Genomic DNA, 25,462 nt, shown 5'->3' with positions numbered 1-25,462 from the left:
CCGTAACTAGGTATCAGAACCCCACAGTATCATCACTGGAGATTTGACTCCCCTATAACACACTCCTATACCGTAACTAGGGATCAGAACCCCACAGTATCATCACTGGAGATTTGACTCCCCTATAACACACTCCTATACCGTAACTAGGTATCAGAACCCTGCTGTATCATCACTGGAGATTTGACCCCTCTATAACACACTCCTCCACCGTAACTAGGGATCAGATCGCCTTCACTACCGACATTAGGGGTAACATTTCTCTTACATACATTTCTTTTGTGTGTAATTGGATATAGAGATCATTTGCAGTTATGAATCAATGTTATTTTGACACTTTTAAATATATCCTGAAATAGCTACTATTTCTGACGTTATTGTATCTCCTACTTCCACTTGACACTTTCTCGTTACTGCCATCTCGCCGAGACCCCCTTTTCATTATCAGGGTTTAATTTGAAATTTAAGGAAGCGTGTTTTTCATTAGTGGTAAAGATATCCTGCTCCTGTTTGACAAAATCAATTACTATTGACACCTTTACGACAGGTCAAGTTATAAACAAACTTATCAGTTCGCCATGGCATACGAGTCCTGACCTTGATTACCAAAACAAACAAAACTTCACGACGGATGTTCGGAATTTCTGATTCTTTTCGTGATGGCAACGTTCTGACGACTAGAGAGTAGGAGGGAAATGTCACCGTGAGATTGCGGGGTTAGTGTTACTTAATTGGAGGGTGTCGAACATTGCCCCTCCGTTATTATCTAACTCAAATCTCACAATATCTCGCACAGCTGCGAGACACTACTGCGCCCTCTGGCGAATATAGATACATAGATTAAAGAGAATAGTAAAACACTTTCAAGACACACCTTTGTAATATTACTCTAAATCAAACGACTTGTGTTTATTTTTGTATCAAGTATGTTATCCTTGCGCTTTGATATTGAATTTCCTCGTATAATCGAGGTAAAACCGTTTGATGTTATATGGTTACACATTAGCCTTAAACCAGGAAGTTGAGACAGCGTGTCATAGAAACATAAAAATACATGAGGGAATTCATTTATTCGTGTAAGTAAATACGGAAAACCGTGCAGCGCGCTTTTTTCACTGTTGGCAAAGGTCAACCGTTATAATTTAACGACCCTCAAAATTAATTCAAATTGAATTCCCACACGCAAGTTAAATTTTACAACAATCAGAGGAAGCAGTAACTGTTGCAATTCAAGATCTATGAAAAAAAATCTGAAACTTAAGAAAGATACAATTAAATTAAATAAATTGAAATTTTTCTTGTTAATTGATTTACCTGTGCATTTCAATCCGTGTTTAAACTGATGCCGTTAAACATCACGGTATTGATTTGCTTTCCTGATATTGTCAGGTTTACGCAGGTAATTCAGTATGAACATTCTCCGTGTCATCATGTGCGCTGTTGAATTCTAATAACTATATACGCTTCACTGGTGTCACTCGGTATGTGGCTGGATGTAGTCCACTTCATATCGCCGGAATTTAATCGTCATTCCTGGGTCGATATCTGACTTATCCCCTTTTCATGACGTCTTCATTACATAACACTTAAGCATTTCAAACTGCAAAAATCCTTTTCTAAAGCAAAATTGTTAGAGTTTTGTACATGGGTAACTGTTGGCTTGTGTGGATGTCTTGGTTGCTGTGCTTCTTTTTACCTGAAAGGTGCGCATGTGTATTCATTGTTTACGTAGGAAAGTAACACAAAAGGTACAAGATACAGATTTATAAGTATTTTTTTATTTTTGGAAGTACATAAACAAACCACTGGTATTTTATTGTGTAAAGGGTTGTTTACCGACGGTCCACAGCAGCTACAGTAGAGCTGGCTACAGGCGTATTATAACGTTAGGGAGTGTAGAGATCGCTCTCACTCTGAGCGTGAACACTGAGAGTGGTGTGTGTTACTCTGGGATGTTAGCTTGACAATGTGATTTCTACGTATCATAGTGTATACAGACAGGATTTAGGCTGCTCGGGATTAATATTTTCAAACCAAGGTAATTACAATTAATTTATTTAAGACATTTAATCCTCATTTTTAATTTAAATTAGTAAATCATCGAACGTTCATCATAAATGAATTAATTCTTTAAAATGTATGCCGTACGTTTTTGCATACACTCAATAAGATAAAATCCGATCGAATGCTGATATCTACGAACGACAATCAGGTAGTGTTGTTGATGTGGAGAACATATCAGACGGGTATCCCTGCCGTAGTTTACAATGACTGTGTTTATGCTTATTATACAGTTGTCTGTACTGGAGATGTGTACACGCCATACTGTATCTGTATAAGAGACGTGTACACACTATACAGTGTCTGTATTATAGACGTGTACACACTACACAGTGTCTGTATTGTAGATGTGAACACACTGTACAGTGTCTGTATTGTAGACGTGTACACACTATACAGTGTCTGTATTGTAGACGTGTACACACTATACAGTGTCTGTATTGTAGACGTGTACACACTATACAGTGTCAGTATTGTAGACGTGTACACACTACACAGTGTCTGTATTGTAGATGTGAACAAACTATAAAGTGTCTGTATAAGAGACGTGTACACACTTTACAGTGTCTGTATTGTAGACGTGTACACACTATACAGTGTCTGTATTGTAGACGTGTACACACTATACAGTGTCTGTATTGTAGACGTGTACACACTATACAGTGTCTGTATAAGAGACGTGTACACACTATACAGTGTCTGTATTGTAGACGTGTACACACTACACAGTGTCTGTATTGTAGAGATGTACACACTATACAGTGTCTGTATTGTAGACGTGTACACACTATACAGTGTCTGTATTGTAGACGTGTACACACTATACAGTGTCTGTATTGTAGACGTGTACACACTATACAGTGTCTGTATTGTAGACGTGTACACACTACACAGTGTCTGTATTGTAGATGTGTACACACTATACAGTGTCTGTATTGTAGACGTGTACACACTATACAGGGTCTGTATTGTAGAGGTGTACACACTATACAGTGTCAGTATTGTATATGTGTACACACTATACAGTGTCTGTATTGTAGACGTGTACACACTATACAGTGTCTGTATTGTAGACGTGTACACACTATACAGTGTCTGTATTGTAGACGTGTACACACTACACAGTGTCTGTATTGTAGACGTGTACACACCATACAGTGTCTGTATTGTAGATGTGAACAGACTTTACCGTGTTTGTAATGGAGACTTCTACACGCTTTACCGTGTTTGTAATGAAGACTTCTACACGCTTTACCGTGTATGTAATGGAGACTTTAACACGCTTTACCGTGTATGTAATGGAGACTTCTACACGTTTTACCGTGTATGTAATGGAGACTTTTACACGCTTTACCGTGTATGTAATGGAGACTTCTACACGTTTTACCGTGTTTGTAATGAAGACTTCTACACGCTTTACCGTGTATGTAATGGAGACTTTAACACGCTTTACCGTGTATGTAATGGAGACTTCTACACGCTTTACCGTGTATGTAATGGAGACTTTAACACGTTTTACCATGTATGTAATGGAGACTTCTACACGCTTTACCGTGTATGTAATGGAGACTTTTACACGCTTTACCGTGTATGTAATGGAGACAAGGATATAAGCTGTACCATGTCAATTCTTGAGATGTGTGTACATTTTATACAATGTAATTATTCATATCGCCGTCAACCATTTTTTCAGTTTGATAACTTTGACCATTGTGAAAAAAATAATAAACCGGTGGACCGATAATACTGGTGCCCTTGTTGACGTCATAATTGTAAGGTGGGACTTCCAGAATGTCTGATACGTAATATAAACATCAAAACACCAGCTTTTATAGGTTTCTTCCGTTCCACCTCACTAGTGCAGAAAATCATCTTGAATTAGTGTGATGTGATGATTTCAATTGTAGAAAGTCAGAGGAGCGATGTCGTGTGGTTAGGACCGATACGTGTCTCATAAATAAAGTTGTTTGTTACTGTTGTCGTTTTGTCTAGAACACGACACTGACACATTGGAAATTGCCCGTGAAAGTGTTCGGCTATAAAACCTGTAAACTAGAAATACTGGCACACGAGAGGTTGACAATGAAGATCTATCCCGTATAAGGTAATTACCAAACTGAGGTAAACCGCATTCAAACAATGTAATTAGCGAGTAAACTGTACTTAATTATGACAAATTCTGCGTAATACTTAAGACTAATCACTTACGTTGAGATCGATGCGTTGCTGTGAAATCACAATGACTTGACAGCTCTTAGGTGATGTATAACTTACATGTAAACACAACCAAAAGCTATGAAATATATTTACCAGAGAATAATATGGGTGATTTGTCACTAAATATGCGACGTTCCTTAATGTAATGACGCCCTATGCTGTTTATCAAATAGATAATTTTATCTAAATATGTTGTAGTCGCGGTTGGCCGGTGAATCACATCCGTATTGTATATGACGAAAACAAAACTACTTTGATTCATGACAGTCTATTGAGGTTTTGTGCGCGGCAGGTGCGAATACAGAATCACTCCATTGCCACGTGAAATGAATTAACAAAATATATCTCGATCACTGTAGAAAGTAATTATTCTCTGATTCAAGAAACGAGCCACAAGGAATAGCATTGTTAGATTTAAACAAACACAGACACCGTGAATTCCGTGCGGATGTTTTAGAATGGATGTTCATTAACAAACAAAATTTGTAGATAAGATTATCTATGTTTTCAGATATCTCACGTCTTACCTACAAGGTCATTAAGATAGTTTGTACCTGGTAAGTAATACTGGTGAGATATAAGTATTTATTGTAGGTATCGTTACCACGTGACTTAACTTATGGCGTTTACCATCAATATTATATAATGTATCTGTACAGCTCTATTGCGTTTCGTGCTGCGTTCCGTTTATTTTTTTTAGTCTCAGGTTTCTCATTTCTGATCACGTGATCAATTGTTGTCATTGTATTATTGATGACCTATTACTGCACTTTACTGACTATTGACGTTTACACAGAATGGCATCATTCTCTTTTCATGACAAGAATTTCTAACGTGTTAACAAACTGAACGATCTGGTTCTGAAGAAAGTTTAGAAATCGAGCAAACGCTTGTCAAATATTAGAATATAAAGAAAGAAAAAAAAGGCGGGGGGGGGGGGGGGCACGATCCAATCTGTTGGATACTAAGGGATATATTGAGTAAGTAATATCACAATATGTGTAAGTCAGGTACTCGAAATCACGAATGTATATAGAACGTGGTAGAATGAGACATCCTCTGTCCAATGAGAAGAGTAACGAGAACACTAGACATGTTAAAGTGTCATCTATTGTGTGATGTTAATTTCTATAAAAATGACTGTTTTGTACACAACTCTTGTAACGACTAACCAGCGATGCGTGCCGTGGGATCGGCGTGTGTTTCTACGTAAAAATTGTGTCATATATCAAACCTGTATTACTAAAGTAATATCCACGACAAAAATGTAAAGAAAAGTATATCTGTTCTGTGATGTTAGTGTGTAGTCATTTGATAAATGTCACAGTATCCGTCAAAATATGATAGGTAGCCAGCCGGTCCATCAAGTAGACATTCCAACTGACGTTTAAAGCATATTATGTCACAACACAATGCGAAAAGTTTTATTTCAAAACAATAAAAATGTTAATTGTTAAGAACGCGACAAAAAACAAAGCCATTAAGGATCTGATTGACGGAGGTAAGTTCACAACCTAGAACAGAACATAGTTCGCTACTCAGTACGTAGGGGTTTGTTTAAAATCTTAATTCACTCTCAGTTACACACTTTTGTAAAATATATTAAACCCATATACGAACAGTATAACAGTATAAAAATACAGATATCGGAGTTTAATGTTATAATTGGTAAATAAAGACTTTTTCTATGAGCCTGAGAACGACGGAAGTAGATAGTGAGTCAGCCATCTCCAAGGTCTTGTTCAATCAAAAACGTAAACAAATCAAATATGTCTCTGTATCGCTACTGTAAAAACCGAGAGCTATAGCATTCCTGTGAAACACCTGCGTTGCTACATGTAACCCCTCCTCATCTCTGGACGTTATCCGGGATTTCTAGACCCCTTTCTGGGGTCACGGCCTGAAGTTGGATCGGGTCAAATCCTGAGTACAAAAGAAAACTCTGGCAGCACGTTTCATTACAAAGATAACTGTTGCCGGACCGCCTTCAAACTATCTGATACTATAGAATACTCCTGATAAACACATGCTTCCTATATGGGCCTAGGCGTAAGATCTTGTTCAGGAGCTTGTTTAAAACTTGAGACTTTATCAATCTCTATTTTGATAGCTTGTTTGCTCCTGAGAACAGCGATGGAAAGGAAACAACACATATGGAGTTGATTTCCTTGATAATATTGTAATCCTCAGAACGTAAATGTTTATGTGTTAACCAGTATTTGAATAAATCCTGTAAGGACATTGTTTGATACAAAAATGACCATTGACCAGAAAGGTTTGGTCGGCCGGTAAGATGACCAATCGTTCAGAAATAGACAGTTTTAAGTGGTGAGAAAAGTCCCCTAATCTTACATCTGCTAAAATGTAGTTGGTCTTCCATTAAAGGATTTGAACTGTGATCTGGAAACAAAAGTATTATCATGGACATTATCACCAAACACCTGGATAGTGTAAGTAAATACAGGTATGCCTTGTACCTGCAGGGTCTTCTGTTATCGCACCTGCTGATTGAAAGACATGTTTTTTTCATTCCACACGTAATGAATGGAATGCAGGATTCTGTCTTCAATAGGATGCTTGAAATACTTGGTAACATCGACTCACACACTGACTATAGAAATGCAGAATAATACAGGCCTTTCATTCACTTCGTATGCTGTATTTAAATGTAAAATTGTGAGTTCTCAAATGTAAAAATAATTCAGTAGTATTGATTTGTTCAGATCGAACAAAACCCCGTCGTAGCACCTTCTTTTCCTCTTAGGCCATTGATACAAAAAGAAAAAAACTTAGGAATGAATATTTGTTTTTTATATCGATGTCACCACAATAATTGATATACATGTACTTAAGTTCGATACTGAGTTCTATCACACATGTGACCAGTAAAGAAAATATATAATCCACAGCACACAATGACCACGATACTGTCGTTCTTTTGTTTCCTTCATACTACATGTCTTCCTGGTTTATTCTGAGAATAACACAATATGTTTTATCTTGTTTGTGGTTTTCTTGTTATCAGAGATTCTCGCAATTCCAAACTTTTAGTGAAAGGAAAAGTGAGACTAGAACTAAATTAATTCTTACCTTCATTATGCCGTGATTTCTCTTTTATTCGGTAGATATCGAGATATGGGGACAGCATTTTCTTCCTCGGATGTGGAATTAAATGCTGGCATTGAGATGTTTGTAGTTGAATCCTTCTGTAACTCTCTCTCAGTTCACTTGTGATATCTCTTCGTTTCCGCTGTCTGGGTTTGTACCGTGAAGAGGCCACAACTTTTTACTTGTTGCACTGAATAAGCTGGCTAGTAACAGACACTGAGCTGCCCACAGCTGTGCCGAAACGATGTTGATAAATGGGATCTTGGAAAGTAAAACATGTTGTTGTAAGTACCAATTCTATCAAACTCATGATAATTGGTTCTGGGGATTTGTGTTCTGGCGGCCAGATATGAAAACCCCAGGCGGAAACGAGTAATTCCAAAGCACAAAAAAGACATTCCCGTGTGCAGTTCTTTCTTTAAGATATAAGACCCTAGTAATCTTGAAACATTGTCTATACCCTATATATTGTACCGAAACGTAAACCAATATTGGGTGTCCTGGTCGAGAGATGGCCAAATCACCCACAGGAAAATGCCCTGAACAACTGGGACATTGCACGTCTAGACACCAGTCCAGTTCAATTCTTTGAACGATTGATACATTAATGAACAGACTTAAATATCGGTTATAAAATACAACTATTATCAGGATACAAGAGACCTAAGTCTTATACTGTCATCTGATACCTTGAGAGTCTTTTTCCACGCAAGGACATGCTTATTCCTAGCGCATTATCGTATTTATGTCGGAATGAATCACTACGTTATTTTTTAAAAAAAATGAGCAAATTAACAGAAATTATCAGAAAAAGACATGGTAAGGATTTGAAGGCATTTTGGAGAAAACTCTATACTCTAACAGCATGAGTGTGTCACCAGTCATTTATATGTGGTTGTAAACGCAAGGCCCGAGGACATTTTGATATTAAAGAAAGGGCATCGAGAAAATTAGAAAATTGTGTTAAACATCCGAATGCAATCAGACTGCCAACCATTTGTACATCACGTCTGTCTGAATGAAAAACGGACAAAAAACAGGAAATTGATAAAAAGCGAGATATGGCCCATGAACGGTCTGTAACTATGATAACAATCGAATATTAATGCAATAATATATATAATGGAATATGTAGTGATTTCATAACATGTTGCATAATAGAAAGTTAGATAAAAACTACCCACTTTTCCCATTAAAATATTATATCAATTTTATACAAAGGCTTCACTGTCGTTACCGTGAAATTGTACTTGTTAACACCCATGACCGAACTTTTAACACTTTATAAAACCAGCAAGGTGTTGAATGTCATTCTACAACACCGTACTTTACACGGGGCTGACTTCACTCTCAAGTTTTTGTTCAACAGCAATATAAAGTGGTTTGGTTGATATATTTTGAAGTCCCAGATTTAAAAGGAGTTCATTAAGTCTTTGTTTTATAGTAAAACACACCTAACAAAGCGACACATAATAGTCAAAATTGTGAATTATTCCATCGGTAGGTTCGGGTTTTGGAAAAAGACGATAATAAAAAGACACAAGGATGAGTAAAAAGAACACTGAGACCAACACTACTCTAGTCTTTTCAACCATCATAGCTAATCTTCAGACCACACATCAATACTCAGGCTCCGGCTGCTCCAACAGGGTCTTCTCTGTGAAAAATTTTGATAAGATGATATTAACATCATTTGTCCATAGAACTGTACTTTATCGACTGTACGTATTACCTAATCTGGTGCCGGACATTGGTTTGCAAGTCATGTTCCGGAATTTCACAGTAGAGCAGTTAAGATTTCGGTGCTAACCATGCTTTGTAAACTGGATGTTTTCTGCGTTGCGTGCCTGCTGACATTGGTGTTACTTACATAGGTGTTGTAGCTTAACACTTACTTAATGGAGCTTATCAAGCGAACGTATTAACACCATATAGAATAACAATAACCATGTAAAACGAGTTGAAAATTTGACATTATAGCTAGATTTTATAAAGTGTAAACCGATAAACAAAATGCATTTCCAAATTCTTAAATCATGTTATAACTGAATTCACATTAAAGGTATGTAGTAAGGTGGATAAAAAAGTTGGTTGTGAATCGAGCAGCTGAGAGCCGTTTAAAAGCGTCATGTCATTGTTCCAGTGTTTCATAAATTCTACCAATATCATATTTGTCTTCATTTTTTACATAATATTTATTTTCCCACAGAATCTAGTATATATTGTTTCCGTCTAACATAGTGATAAAAACAATAGACATGATACTATGCAGGTTGGACACGTTTATGCTGGAGACAAGGGTCAGAATGGTATTGTTCACAAGATGACAGGAACACGTGATATACTTCATGTACATGCCAAATATTTCATAGCAATATCAAAAGCATGAAATAAAACATACACAGAAATATTTCAACAATTCACAGGCTGTAGTGGAGTTTATCTAAAATCGTTCAGAGTTATCTCTATCTAGTGTTTACTGAAAAAGATATTATTATATGTTTTCATGACATATAGACGTCTTTAATTCAAATATAGTACAAAGGCGGATTTGATATCTCTAATTTGTCATATAAAATATACCAAGAATTTTGTATACAGTTTATATAACTGTACCAACAAATCAGCAGTATCGCTGTGCATGTTTAACTACGTTGTCTCTCCTTTCTAAACGTGCATCTTGTATTTTTGTTAATCACGACAGACAAAAAGTGAGCCTCATGCCTCACTCATTAAGGCCATATGGGCGGAGGTTCTGAAATACAAAGATATGTAAGAAAATTGTGTGTTAACCGCCATAACAGGAGACAGAGACTAACATCTGGCACAGATGGCCAACATCTGACAAAAAGATGATTTAGATAAAAAAAGAACAGTTAATTAGTTTTGAAAGCCTTTTTTCTTCAGTAAGTTTTCCCAGTATATGAAAAGAATGAATTTAACATGTTAATGTATTATGGTGGTAATTAGTGATAATTTCTGAGAGAATGTGATTATTTCATCTGGTATATCGCTGTTTTCACTAATATATTACTTTGATATTGATAATTGCCAGTCACAAGTATAGATTATGAATGAGTTTAAATGGCCATGTGCGGTATTTTAATTTCAGTCATCGCCTGTATGACACGGTTATCATTAATTAGTACCACAGATAAAATATAAAATGATCAGCTCAAGTAAAGGTTCATGTAGTGCTGCGTTCTCTAATATTCAGTCTTACAGTAGACTGCAATACGTCATGTGCGAGAATATGAAAATAGCGACGTAACGTTTCACAACATGTGCACGATTGTTGATGACGTTGAATGTTGATGACGGTAAAATGCAGGTGTAGACTTGTCTTGTAGCCTGACCATTACACGACTGACGTACACCTGTTATTGTCGTAAACTTTAGATACTCACACGGCCATTTAAACTCCGAAAGTTAAACAATCGCACTTCAAAGTGAAAGTAAAGACATCAAAACAATGTTAACGTAATATAACTCTTTCATCGATTCAGAAGACTATTCCAGAGGGATAGAGTTAAAAGTTACGTGGAGATAGCGATGGTTTGCGTTGTTGTTTTAATTTTTTCATTATTTTTTCTCCAGTTTGCTTTGTAAGTTTCTCAAATTGCCCGTTTCCTAAGCTTGATCATGCCAAACAATGTTATGAGATGTTTGTAACTGACAGCTAATATTGTCCTGTTTCGTTGATATTATTTCAGAAATAAACATGATTATATTTTTTTGGTTATGGTAAATCAGTCCTGTTGGCGCTGGTGTCATGTGATAGGGAGAGGGGGCAGGGGACGGACGGAGGAAGGGAGGATTGTTATTTTGTTTCGCTGTGTATATCACGATGTATCAACTTGAAAGGTCTGGTCATTTCTGTGATGAAATAAATATATCGAGACCATAATACCCAACAGAACGAAAGAATGAGCACAAATAAAAGAAACTTGGCGGCACCGATGATATTTGTGATCAACGAAGAAACACGATTACTTAAGCGTTTAAATGAAACTGATTGTTTCATGTCTGGTGAAGTGACGTGTTTAGTGGAAGACTTTCTACACGTATCACGCCTGACGGCGGTTCTGATACGGCATGGTATATCCCGATCAGTGGGCGGACGGTATCAGATTGTCCACCATGTGTCTTCTAACCGTTTTAAAATGCTCTACACAGTGTTACACATACTGATATATATCTTGACTGACGAATGAATAACACATCACAACTGTTAGGTGTAGAAGGAAAGCTGTTGATAGGAGAAATGACTGACAATTTATAGACTATGGTAGGTCAGTTGAGCTTCGATCCATTGCTAATAATCATTAAGGTTTAAATAAACAGCACTATTGAATTATAAACTTAAAACTAGTACAATGAAAAATAAACTGTTGTGCACTTTATTCTGGAAAAAATCAGCATCAGTTATACTAAATTAGTAGACAGATAATGTGTACGCTTGGAGCTCCACGACTGATCTTGACAAGTCCGTGTTCATTCTTAGTGGACATATCCGCCCGGTCTCGTGCTGTACATATGACGGACACATTACGGATGGCCTTTGACGCCATTACGTCAGTCTCATTGAAATTTAACACCGTCTTGAAAACTTTCGTCTCAATCAATGTCGAGATTTGACGTCATGCTGCCAAAATGTCAGAAAAGACATTGCGTGGTGTGTCTACCAATGTCAATAGACCGCAGTTCAGCGTCTGTGTTGGTGACCATGCACTCAGTCCCCGGATGTGAACTTCGCCAAGGGTGGTAATTATATATCACATACACTGAAACACCAGACTAAGAATGTACAGGTCTCAGATGACCTTTAAGAAACCTCTATGTCTATTTCCTGTTGTGGCGAGATATGCTGTCTTTGATGTATATGAAACTCAGTAATGCTGCATGATGAACAATAGGAAAGTACGGGATTGTCACTCCACCGAAATCAATTTAAATCGGCGAAAAATGGGGAAGGATTGTATACAAGAGCCAATGGCTGTTTTGTTCTGTGGTTTGTGTTTTAATAGTTTCTCTTCTGTACTGGTATTGTTAATTCTTGATGTTTAGATATTTTTGATACATGAATCATTACGACTTCAGCCTCGTTGTGTTGGCCGATCACTACACTCATTACCACTGTAAATGGTACAGTCTGTCTTCAAGTGTTGCAGTTTTAGTCACGGGCTTACTATCCTTCCTTTTTATCGATTCACCACACACACGTGCTCACACGAGTTATGCACTTCTACACTATACGTCCTATGAGTCGGTCTGCTGATCATTCGGTTATAAATATACATTTTGAATGAAAACAATCATTTTTTTAAACATTTTCTTCAGATAGGCAATGTCAATAGAATATAATTTCTGATAACACAACCAGTAGAAGATTTAAGTGTGACGTTTTGATGACTACACAGTCGTCTTCAATAGACAGATGACCAGTCTTGAGCGTACTAGCTCTGACGTACTAGTGTACGAGATAGTAAAAAATCGATCAACTTTTTCGGTTGTACTATAACCCTATGTACAATCTGGTTTGTATAGCATTATAATGATTTAAGTCTGTATGAATAGAGGAATACATGCAAATACACACTGACCCCCTTAAGGCTATATATCGTATGATTTATCCGTTTCTATTGCAGGTTATATATATGATAGTAATATCTTCAAAATCTACTTTAGCCTTCCAAACACTACATGCATCTTCTAAGCGAACACTACATGTATCTTGTAAAGCTCACAATGGCCTTCCAAACACTACATGCATCTTCTAAAACAAACACTACCCGTTCTGTACTACATGTATCTTGTTAAGCTTCCAATAGCCTTCCAAACACTACATGTATCTTCTAAAGCGAACACTACCCGTTCTGTACTACATGTATCTTGTTAAGCTTACAATAATATCTTCTGAAGCCAACACAGTCCGCTTGGAACACTACGTGTATAATCTAAAGGCAATAGTAGCTGTTCGTATATATCTTTAAAAGCTCAGTCTAACCATTTAAACACTGTGCATTACATGTTAAGTACTATTTTGTAAAACCAACTTTGCGTATCTTCATAAATCCACAATCTGTTCGGAAATGCAATTATACACGTGCTACAAAGATTGAACTTGTCTAGTTCTACAAACCAGATATTGAAGCGGAAGTTAAGTTTGCTTGCGGAATTTCGATACACAATCAGTCTAGTATCCTAATTACTAATCGGCGCGGTATACCAAAAAATATGTAGCGTTCCTATGACTTTTTATTTAAAAAAAAAAAAAAAAACATTATTTCACGAAATTGATTTCAATGATTTTTTCTTTAAACATATTAAAGAAATTTTACCATGGCAGCAACGAAAAAAAAACAACACAGCAATTGGGTAATTCAGAATCTAGAAAGTGATTGACACAGCAGTGTGTTGGATGTGCTTGTCACTCGTGGTCTTTTCCCAGCCACCTCATGCATACCATACACATTTTATGTTGACCCGGTGGTACGGCATCTTGTAAAGGACAATGCCGTGTCGCCATTGCTACAAAGGTATCGGGCTGCTCATTGAACGGTCTGTAGTTATGTCAACATCTTATAATAGATTAATTCGTGCACAGCCCAAGGTAAAACTCAAAATGTAGAAAAACCCTTTAAAAGTGTCGAAATTCTGCAGTGTTGTCAATGCTGCACTGTGTCGTTTTGTCTGACGGCGGTAAACTTATGTATTAACATTTTAGTCTTCGAGATCCCTAAAAAACTAAACAGACCCCAACCAGAAACGCACGTAAAGGGAAGGCGGTGAAAATGTATGTACATTATGTTTTACAACTCTGTTAGTGTTCCTCTAGTCTGCTGGTGCGAACTTCAACATAAATATCTGCATCACACCAACAATGGTATAATTTGACTAATTGATTAACGCTAATTAAGAAAACAATAGCTCTTAAGAGGGTAGTTTCGCATCAGTTATATTCTGAACCGTAGTGTCGGTGTTTTATAGTCGAATCAGTTATCAAATTAAAGCTGATTTTGTAGCCATTTTGCTGAAGTGGAATACTAATGACATTCTCGTGACGCCTAGGAAACCCCACACGAAATATAGTCTAGGTAAACCCAGTAGGAATGTAAATTATCAAAAATTAAGTTCATGTTAATAATCATTTGACATTTTCACAAAATAGTTGTGATGCCAAAATTGTAACACAGTAAGTGCGAACGTTGTGCTGTGACCAGTAATGTCAAATGTATAGTGTTATATTGTATTATATAAGTATGATGTTATTAGTATGTTGTGGTAGACAATATCACAATTCTTAAGAAAGATTCTGATACTACAATCTGTTATAAAGTTTGACGTATGTATCTGTCCACTTGCCAGATTCTTGTTTAATAACAAACGATGTATGGTAGATCTAGGTTGAACTTTAACAGTGATAAATTCGGTGAATTCTGGAGGTGAAGTAAAAGCGTTATCAACATACGGGTGTGCTAGTGTAGCAGATCATTTGTGCCGAAGTAACTTTTGATATCTTAACTTTAATCTATCTTAATTTTTTAACTTTGTAATCTGATATAACACTCCCAAAGTTGAACCGCCCAAATTAACTTGTGAAAGACTGCTTTTCCCACACTGAACGTGTTCAGCTGCCACTGTGGTCTAAATGGGCCTACACTAAATAACATGTCTGCTTTGTGTACATTTTACAGTAATGTAACGGATATCGTTAATAATGAAATATGAGAAACAAAAATGAAAAAGTTCTCTATTGGGAAGAAAGATTAGTTGTTAAATCCTTTACAAATAGAATTTAATTGACTTTTTTTATAATTTCAAAAGAACCGTTTTTATAGTGCATGTTAAACGTGGGAAAATTTGACATTCCTTCAATGAATGTAGTTTCATAATTACAATAACAAGTTACTGGAGTTGTCGGTATAAATGTATATCGTAGTAACAAGAGGCATAATACTATATATAGTAAGTATGGGAGTTGTTTCCTAACCTTGTGGTGATCGATATTTCACTGGTATTACTGACTCCGTAGTCACCTGTAAGTTAATTTAGAGTCGGCGCTGTAACTGATATTACTGATTCAGTAGTTACACGGTAGTTAGTGATGTTACCGAGAAAGTGTGTGTAACTGATGTTACTGAGTTTGTGATGGCGAAACCGATGTTACTGAGACAGTGGCGGTGTAACTAATGTTACTGAGATAGTGGCGGTGTAACTGATGTTACTGAGATAGTGATGGTGTAACTAATGTTACTGAGATAGTGACGGTGTAACTGATGTTACTGAGATAGTGTCGGTGTAACTGATGTTACTGAGCTAGTGACGGTGTAACTGCTGTTACTGAGCTAGCGGCAGTGTAACTGATGTTACTGAGATAGTGTCGGTGTAACTGATGTTACTGAGATAGTGACGGTGTAACTGATGTTACTGAGATAGTGTCGGTGTAACTAATGTTACTGAGATAGTGTCGGTGTAACTGATGTTACTGAGATAGTGTCGGTGTAACTGATGTTACTGAGCTAGTTGCGGTGTAACTAATGTTACTGAGATAGTGACGGTGTTAGTGATGTTACTGAGATAGTGTCGGTGTAACTGATGTTACTGAGATAGTGACGGTGTAACTGATGTTACTGAGATAGTGTCGGTGTAACTAATGTTACTGAGATAGTGGCGGTGTAACTAATGTTACTGAGATAGTGTCGGTGTAACTAATGTTACTGAGATAGTGTCGGTGTAACTGATGTTACTGAGATAGTGTCGGTGTAACTGATGTTACTTAGCTAGTTGCGGTGTAACTAATGTTACTGAGATAGTGACGGTGTTAGTGATGTTACTGAGATAGTGTCGGTGTAACTGATGTTACTGAGATAGTGACGGTGTAAGTGATGCTACTGAGATAGTGTCGGTGTAACTGATGTTACTGAGATAGTGACGGTGTAAGTGATGTTACTGAGATAGTGACGGTATAACTGATGTTACTGAGATAGTGACGGTGTAACTGCTGTTACTGAGATAGTGACGGTATAACTGATGTTACTGAGATAGTGACGGTGTAACTGCTGTTACTGAGATAGCGGAGCTGTATAACGCTTGGTCTGACAAGGTTTTGTTGTAAAGTCTTACTACAATGCAAAAATAAAAAAATGTCGACGTATGCGAATATTTTTGTTAAAGACCTGATTATACTATTACATAATTCTCTGGTTATCGCTTTATAACCGTCACAATAAGCAGTCAATCTTATGACTGGAATGTATATAATCAGTTCATGAATATTCATTCATATTTAAATAGACGACAATCCAAACCGATTCTGACCGTGGTAGTTGGATTTTTCGAATTCTTATCATTGACTACTGATCACATCAGTATAGATAAAACCACGATCGGATGCTTTGTCTATTATAAATCTGACCAGTATGGATTACGGTTTTTTTACTGGCCATTATGTGTAATTGATTCTCTGTATCCTATCTGTTGCCTGTGTCATGCCTCCTTCCTTCCCATATATCCTCTGCCTCCCATCTTTTCGTCCTTCCGTCCTCTTCGTGTCTACGCTCTCCATCTCATTTCTGCCCACCCATCTTGACCCTCCTACATCTCCTTTCTATTTTATTCCATCTTATTCACGTCGTCTATCTTTTTATATGTGTCTCCCCTTTTAATCCCCTACTTTATCCTCTCTATTTCACTCTTCATATCTCTCTGTTTTTCTTTCTCCATCCATGCCTCCCTCCCCGTAACAGTCATGACTCAGGGACTGTCTTATTTTACAGCCGTCTCCTTCTCCGCGATGTATTCCCGTCCGTAAAATCCATGTCCTTGACTTTGATGTTTTCATCACATGCAATGTGAATACCGTCTGTAGAATCTCAAATATCAGATCATGTGTTTTATGATATTTCCCGGTTACATGCGCAGTAAGTGAAAAGAAGGATTTCAGCACAACATAACTTTCCTACACAAAAATTATTTCAATGGAATGGTATTTCTCATCAAAACAATGTGTATAGTTTCCTCGTTAGACTGTTTGATGCTTTTGTTGCTTGAGATATTAACGGAGGGCCATGTTCAGCAATTTACAGTTTTCCTTTGCTTAGTCAGATCGCTTAATTGTCTAGGACACGTACTTGCATCACTAGCTCAGACTAAATACAGTTTCAGCTGTCAGCTGTCACGTGTCATTTTCACTGGGTTGTAAACTTTACTAATACTTTCAATTACGCCGATTCATGTAGTTTTATAGCAAGGACTTGTGCCGAACAGCCAGCAAGGCCATGACAATTTGATGTATTGAAGCAACTGGCACTTGTTCTCTTTGTTACCCAGTGTTAAAAACGTACGCCCTACATGTTGATCTTTGTATTTTTGCTATCATGCACGAATTACTACATTATGAACAACCGGAAGTGACGACTACATGTGTAAGATATTATTTCCTGTTTATCAAGAAAAGGAACGAAACATAAAAATGAACCTATTTCAGGAAATAATCAATCTTGCACGTTTATCGTTTTATTAAGTGCATATGCAAAAAGAGATGATCATGGAATGCTTTTGATGACTAAAATTACAGACGGCCTTGTTTACTTTGACTTCGATTTCATTTCCGGTTATTTACAGAAACTTGAGTTCACAGAGAGTGAGCACTTATTGATCAACCTGTAAATATCACACCAAGTAATTCATCGATGACAACTAACTGAAGTAACTCTTATCTTTATGAAACTGATGTTCTTTATTAATTGAATATCGGGAATAGATATTTCATGCTGTAACAGTGTTAGGTTATTTTGGCAAGTCAATATTGACATGTCCATTTTGCTATATTGTGGAACCCGTATCTGTCTAGTGCACGACCGCTAGGTACCCTTCAGTCTAGCTAGTTAATCTAATGTATTTTTCTTTTGATAATCTCCGTCCCACAGTATTCCTGTTTATGGTTTCTTTTAGCAAAATAGATTACTTTAAATTTTATTATTCACGGGGCCGTTTTGCACAACACATAAAACACGATATACCTGCAGCATCCCAGGTTTACACGTGTACTCCTTGTACATCCATATATGGAGCTTGTGGCGAGTATAACACATTGTTAAACTTTGAAGAGTCACGCAAATTGCCGAAGTGACGACAGGGAGGGTACTTTCATTGAAGGCGCCGACATTTACAAGACTGATGCGAACACACACTTGACCCAGGCTTTAAATAGCTTCTCTCTTAAGTACAGCTTCACTGTTTGTTAACATTTTTTTCTGCAATAGCGATAATTGCACACTTGTAACTGGCATAATATCAAAATTTCATGTATAACGCTACAACGAAATGAATGGTGTGTGGCTGCTCTAGACGACTACTAAGAGATATGACATTGGGAATGGTACAGTGGCTGGGTAGTTAGTGGTCTACATGTGATGGAGAGGCTACAGGACTGATGGTTTGGTGCTAGGTTGTATTTGTCATTGAGGTTAGCTGGTCGTTGAATGAATTCCCAGAAGAAAGAAGCCGACAGGAAAGTTACACACCATGATGAAATGATGTATATCACAGCCACTAAGTACGCTTCGTTTCCATGTTGTATTAGGCTTTGAAATTCGTGGAAAGACTACTGAACTATTGTTTTACAGACAGTATCTATTCGTAACTGCTGTAAAACAGATACAAATTATTGCATTGTATGTAATAACCGTTTGTAACACCAGTACATCCCAACGGTTCAACATTAAAACCGTTGATGAGCGTGTAGGCTGGTGATATAGTGGTACATGTATATATGATAGGTGATATGCCGGGGAGGGGTTAAAGCGGGACACAGTCTCAAAGCTTTATCAGAAGATAAACGATGTATCAGTCCCGTCTGATGATGTAATGGTAAGATCACGTGACCACCACGAAGACGGCAAGACACCTTTCACGGGAAGGTCATTACGGCTAGGGTATCGTAAACAATGATACTTCAGTTGTTTACATCTTTGATAAATTGCTACAAAGTTCTACTGGAATTCAACGCCAAGAAGCATGTCAGAGTCAGAAACAAGTCATATGTTTAAACCAAATTCTTTTTCTGATTAATTAATCTTCTGTAATAATTCTTCATTAGCTGTCTTCCTGTACACTGGCTCAGCGACACACTCCGTGTTAATTATTGTCCTTAAATCACCATTGTCATGCGAATTACTGTAGTGGTCACGATGGTCCTTTTGTTTGATGAGTGGAGAACTCTCATCTAAAAGTCCCCTATTGTATATCCCCATGAGTACCGTGTGTGCAGTTAGTGTTCATGAATACTGTGTGTATTGTTAGCACCCCGGGGTACTTTTTTGGTGTTAATGTTTGTATGTATTTTAGCTTTAACCAATAGGTACACCATAATTTTGAATTTATAAGGAAGTTATGAGATATTGTTACATTATTGCGCGTAAATAAACACATCCCTGTTTCCTTCTTCCTTAAAACAAATGCTTAATGTATGTATAAATCCTGAAACATTTCCCGGGGGTGCGTTAATCTTCATTTTTCATCTGATTCGCTTGCAATACAACTTGACATTGAGTGAGAGTGCAGGTCACTTCTGTCTAACATTGAGGAAGTGAGTCCGGGACCTCATCAGCCTTTCTGTAAGACTAGTTCCACGAATTGTGATAATTATCTAAGTTTATCAAGCTGTGAGAGACAGTGATTATCCAGTATCGTATCTAGTAAAAATGGATTCTCCTTACACACAACCATTTATACTGTCTGCACGTTTACCACAGGGAAATGTCAACTGTGTGAGATTTACGGGATGTTGGACATAGTTTGTACTACAAGCACCTAAACAGAATTGGGTTGGTGTTTGATCATTATTAGGGAGAGTCTAAACATTATCTGATCTTCAGTAACGAGCCTCGAATAATTCTTCCTTTTTTTATTTGCAGGAATTTTGCATATATTTTTTTTCTTAAAACGTTTTTATTTGTCCATTACAGGTCATTACCATCACCAGCCTGATCAACAAGTGCCAGATTGATTTTTCGTCTTTCGTTCTCATCTTTTACCACGTGACCTGGAATCATACCAAGATGTGGCATAATAAGCAGGAAGTCATTCCTGTAGCTCGGATAGTGAACCTCGTTTGTAGAGCTGGGAGTTTATTTTTAATTTTTTGTAACCCATTGTGAATAACGCGTGTGTATTGTGTATAAACTCTAACGCCTAGTAAAGTAACATCTAACATCTATTTTATCTAAAAATCATTGTGATTTTGATCCAGGAAACGTCAGCCCATTACAAAGTGGTAAACAATTGTTAACTTGACGTCATTCTTCCTGTTGTCTAAAATTGAAATATTGGCTTATTGAGCAATTCACGTAATGACTTCGTTGTAAATTTGAAGGATATCCACAATTATTTTCACTCATCAGTACATGTGTATATGAATCTAAAACTGTTCACCAATCCCCTTGGATAACATGTCTGTGACGGACTCATTTTCATAAAGGCAGATGAGGTATTTGTAGTTTTCTGACAACTGCAAAAAAGGTTGTTTGTTTACCAGCTTCATTCAGTGTGAGGTTTTTGCCCATGGCGCATTCTGCAACTATGCCGACTAAAAATGACGTCATGTTGGACTCTTTTGAGCGGGAAAATCCTTACTGTACCACAGAGGATATTATAAGGTTTAGGAAAAGTGGTCAGGTCAAGGAAGGAATCAAACATTTAAAGGAAAAATACGATTCTGTATCAAAATTCGGGCCACAAACAGCAGTGAATGGCTCTGCAACAGAAGATCAGTCGGCGGTGAAAAGACGGGAAAATCCTACCATAAAAGTTACAGAAGCGGCACAGTCTTCGTCACAAAGTTACCGGCCAGTGAGTTTCACAGAGGGTGTCACTGAACAGGACATTCTACAAGTTGATACCTTCTTCAAAAGTCACAAAACTGAGGTGGTGGTTTGTAATTGTCTGGCCAATTTATACTTCGGTAAAGTCATGGGCGGGAAGGATCATTGGAAATTTACTATGACCGGAATACCTGTTCTTGTACTCGACACCGGTGAGCACCATCGAAAGAGAAGATTACAGATTGTGTTAGCAGAAAAAGGTACCGGCTTTGTTTTATGGAAAAATAAAGTAGATCATTTAACGGATTATTCCGCCCCTCATACGAACTTCCATACGCTTCATCTCATGACAGACCACACACGACTAGCAGGTCTCAGTTTCGACGACGGAGGTGCGGCGACCGAGTTCTACAACGCGCTCCAAAAGGTGACTTCCGATCCCAGTGATGAACTCTTCAATATTAGCAAATCAAAGAAAAAGAAAAAGTCACAAAACAAAAGTAAACAAAAGTTTAAAGCTCCGAAGAAAACAGAGATTTCACAACCATGTTGCTTTGTACACGTTACAAAACTTGAGAAACCATTGAACGAACTTTCGTTGGTTTCCGGTCCGATGGGTTTCGAACATTCTACAAAGGCTCCCGAGGAGGAGCGAGAGGAAAATGAAATGTCTAGTCGAGCTGGTAGCAAACTCACACTGACAAGTGACAGTACAAGTTCCGGTATATCGGAGGACATTCGGTCGACTGACCAGTGACACTCCGTGGGACGTTTTTGTTATTCAATTGTTTGAGGTAGACATCTGTTATTTTAGTTGATATGTTTATGGTGCTAATTGACTCGCGTCACTACGACGTTTGCAACGTACAGTTCCAAACGACAAGCGTTTCAGTGATACAAACTTATGCTAATGATTGTTATTTAGACGTTTTCATACCCTTTACAAACCCATTTCCAGCATGCCTTGTATATGTTATACGTTCATCAATTGTTTTCGTATGTCCTAATGTAGAATACTTATCTAACAACATACACAATGCAATATTACTGCAAATCTATTATTTTCCATGAACACTTGAATTGAAATTGAAATTACGAAATGATACCGTTGACCATGTTTAGATTATATATGTATATGGAATTCATTGTTCAAAACGATACCATCTTTAGATTAATTTTTCAAGATCAGTCGAATCTCAAAGATACTTCATCTGATTGTTTATACAATATATTGAATGAAGTTGATTGAGTGAAAATATTAGATTTGCATATTTAACCTGATGTAATACTGGTCATTATCAATAGATATTCAGCTTTCGCCTTTCAGCGTCATTTTGTGTAATCGTATGCGTAGCAGTGTTGGTCTGAGTCGGTCGTCAAGGACCAGTGTTATCATCATCTAGAGTTAGAAAGGTCCCCCCATTCCCCCAACCCCAAATCAAATAAACTCCGCCTAAGACGACGAAAGGTAGCATGGCTTGTCTAAGTCAATTCTCGGTGATCAGACATAGTGAAGTTGACCAGAGAATCTATCTCGAGGGACTCGTACAACTAAACTTTATGTCATTTCTGGCAATGATCAACACAAATGACTCCGGTAAAAGGCAACAAATCCCGTAACTAGATGGTTTAACTGACAAAGTCTTCAGATGTCATCAACCGAAGTTCACATTTGAAAGTTATGACCCAAACCAGGAAAGTGAACACCGCCGAGATCCCCGATGTGTTTCCTGTCGACGTCATCATAAATCATTAAAAGATTAAACAAAGGGACTTCCTATGTGTTCATTACTGTAAAGGTCAAAGGTCACTATTTCCGAGTGTTTTAATGTATTTTACTGTTTTCGAGGACGGATTGAATTCACCAACAATAGATTCCTTGACAATAATGAAACCTATAGGCTTCATGAAAATCGAGTTCATCTAAAAATAAATCAATTTGACCTCGAATTGTTGGCAAAATCGCGAATATTTTAACCATCGAAAAAAAAACAGTCGGGACAGCTTTTTTTTCGTTAGGTGGTTTAGTTGCGCGAGTCCTTTGGAGGTAGTCGATCGAATCCTGGTTTAGCTGGCTACAGTTCTGACAGGAGTGATGTAAATGATCGGTTTTGGAAGGGAAGCATTGAGGGACACGGAGTTTTAACTCAGCTTGATTAAAACTATTTACGTGTTTATTGGAGTTGCAATTTAACACTACAATACTTAATAATACTTCAACTCGACATCAATTTGTGTCACGTTATAACCACCATGAAATTGTCATTGTTTCAATTAATTGTTAAACAAATACTGTCCTTCCAAATATTTCCTTAACAGACAATAAAGAATGATTATATTTTTACCTGGTACAAGGAAACTGCTTCAGCTTGTAAACTTTCCTTTAATAAATACTGAATTTAGCAGATGTGTCTGATTGATTCTTTGCCAAAACGGAAAATTTCTGTTCAGGTTTGTCTTTGAAGGTTTACAGAGTATATGGGCGTATAGCGATGTATATATCACTGTTCATCATATAGTCATATATAAAGGGAAACCAGCAAACACAGCATACCTGTATATACCTTCACATACTTAGCATACCTGTACAGTAAGGTACCATTATAAGTGAAATATCATTCAAAAACTACAAATAGCCATCGTTTATGAGATCTAATTCAGAACCCACTTCCGACGGGCTCACCTAGTAGGCGGTGGAAGTGCGAGAGAAAGAATGTAGTATGTATGTATCAGAGAGGTGGCCACTTACATGTACGTGAATCTGACGGATGAAATTTAAACAAAGTTAGCATTTGATCATTAACCTTTCAAAGTGTTTGGAGTCTGGGTTATGTAACTGTTGAGACGCCTACTTAATGCCGGAACCGCCAAAAAGACGGAAACAGCATAATTTTCGGAATCATCGACCTATCCCTGCAGACTATTCATGTTGGAGAGCTGCGAATGACATTCATTATAAATCCGTGAACACAGACTATAATTAAACTGAAGCCACATAACTCAATAACCATCGCTGTAGCAGACGCCGTCAATAATTATGACTGTACTAGACGTCACCAGTAACTATCACTGTACTAGACGTCACCAGTAACTATCACTGTACTAGACGTCACCAGTAACTATCACTGTACTAGACGTCACCAGTAACTATCACTGTACTAGACGTTATCAGTAACTATCACTGTACTAGACGTCACCAGTAACTATCACTGTACTAGACGTTATCAGTAACTATCACTGTACTAGACGTCACCAGTAACTATCACTGTACTAGACGTCACCAGTAACTATCACTGTACTAGACGTCACCAGTAACTATCATTGTACTAGACGTCAGACGTCACCAGTAACTATCACTGTACTAGACGTCACCAGTAACTATCACTGTACTAGACGTCACCAATAAATATCACTGTACTAGACGTCACCAGTAACTATCACTGTACTAGACGTCACCAGTAACTATCACTGTACTAGACGTCACCAGTAACTATCACTGTACTAGACGTCACCAGTAACTATCACTGTACTAGACGTCACCAGTAACTATCACTGTACTAGACGTCATCAGTAACTATCACTGTACTAGACGTCACCAGTAACTATCACTGTACTAGACGTCACCAGTAACTATCACTGTACTAGACGTCACCAGTAACTATCACTGTACTAGACGTCACCAGTAACTATCACTGTACTAGACGTCACCAGTAACTATCACTGTACTAGACGTCACCAGTAACTATCACTGTACTAGACGTCACCAGTAACTATCACTGTACTAGACGTCACCAGTAACTATCACTGTACTAGACGTCACCAGTAACTATCACTGTACTAGACGACACCAGTAAATATCACTGTACTAGACGTCACCAGTAACTATCACTGTACTAGACGTCACCAGTAACTATCACTGTACTAGACGTCACCAGTAACTATCACTGTACTAGACGTCACCAGTAACTATCACTGTACTAGACTAACTATCACTGTACTAGACGTCACCAGTAACTATCACTGTACTAGACGTCACCAGTAACTATCACTGTACTAGACGTCACCAGTAACTATCACTGTACTAGACGTCACCAGTAACTATCACTGTACTAGACGTCACCAGTAACTATCACTGTACTAGACGTCACCAGTAAATATCACTGTACTAGACGTCAGACATCACCAGTAACTATCACTGTACTAGACGTCACCAGTAAATATCACTGTACTAGACGTCACCAGTAACTATC

The 25,462-nt window shown here is 37.5% G+C and overlaps 1 protein-coding gene across 1 annotated transcript; it reads left to right on the top strand.

The window, feature by feature from the left end:
• Positions 1-1,905: 1,905 nt before the first annotated feature.
• On the top strand, positions 1,906-23,615 carry LOC132563631 (uncharacterized). Its single transcript, XM_060228372.1, has 2 exons — positions 1,906-2,038; positions 20,358-23,615. The coding sequence occupies exon 2, from the start codon at positions 20,953-20,955 to the stop codon at positions 21,967-21,969; it is 1,017 nt and encodes a 338-aa protein (XP_060084355.1). The 5' UTR covers positions 1,906-2,038; positions 20,358-20,952; the 3' UTR covers positions 21,970-23,615.
• Positions 23,616-25,462: the final 1,847 nt, after the last annotated feature.

This window comes from Ylistrum balloti, unplaced genomic scaffold (genome assembly GCF_031769215.1).
Source record: "Ylistrum balloti isolate Yb309-2 unplaced genomic scaffold, AGI_CSIRO_Ybal_v1 Utg371806, whole genome shotgun sequence".
Taxonomy (NCBI): Eukaryota; Metazoa; Mollusca; class Bivalvia; order Pectinida; family Pectinidae; genus Ylistrum; species Ylistrum balloti.
The sequence above is the reverse complement of the archived record's forward strand: the minus strand, read 5'-3'. Positions and strand labels throughout refer to the sequence as shown.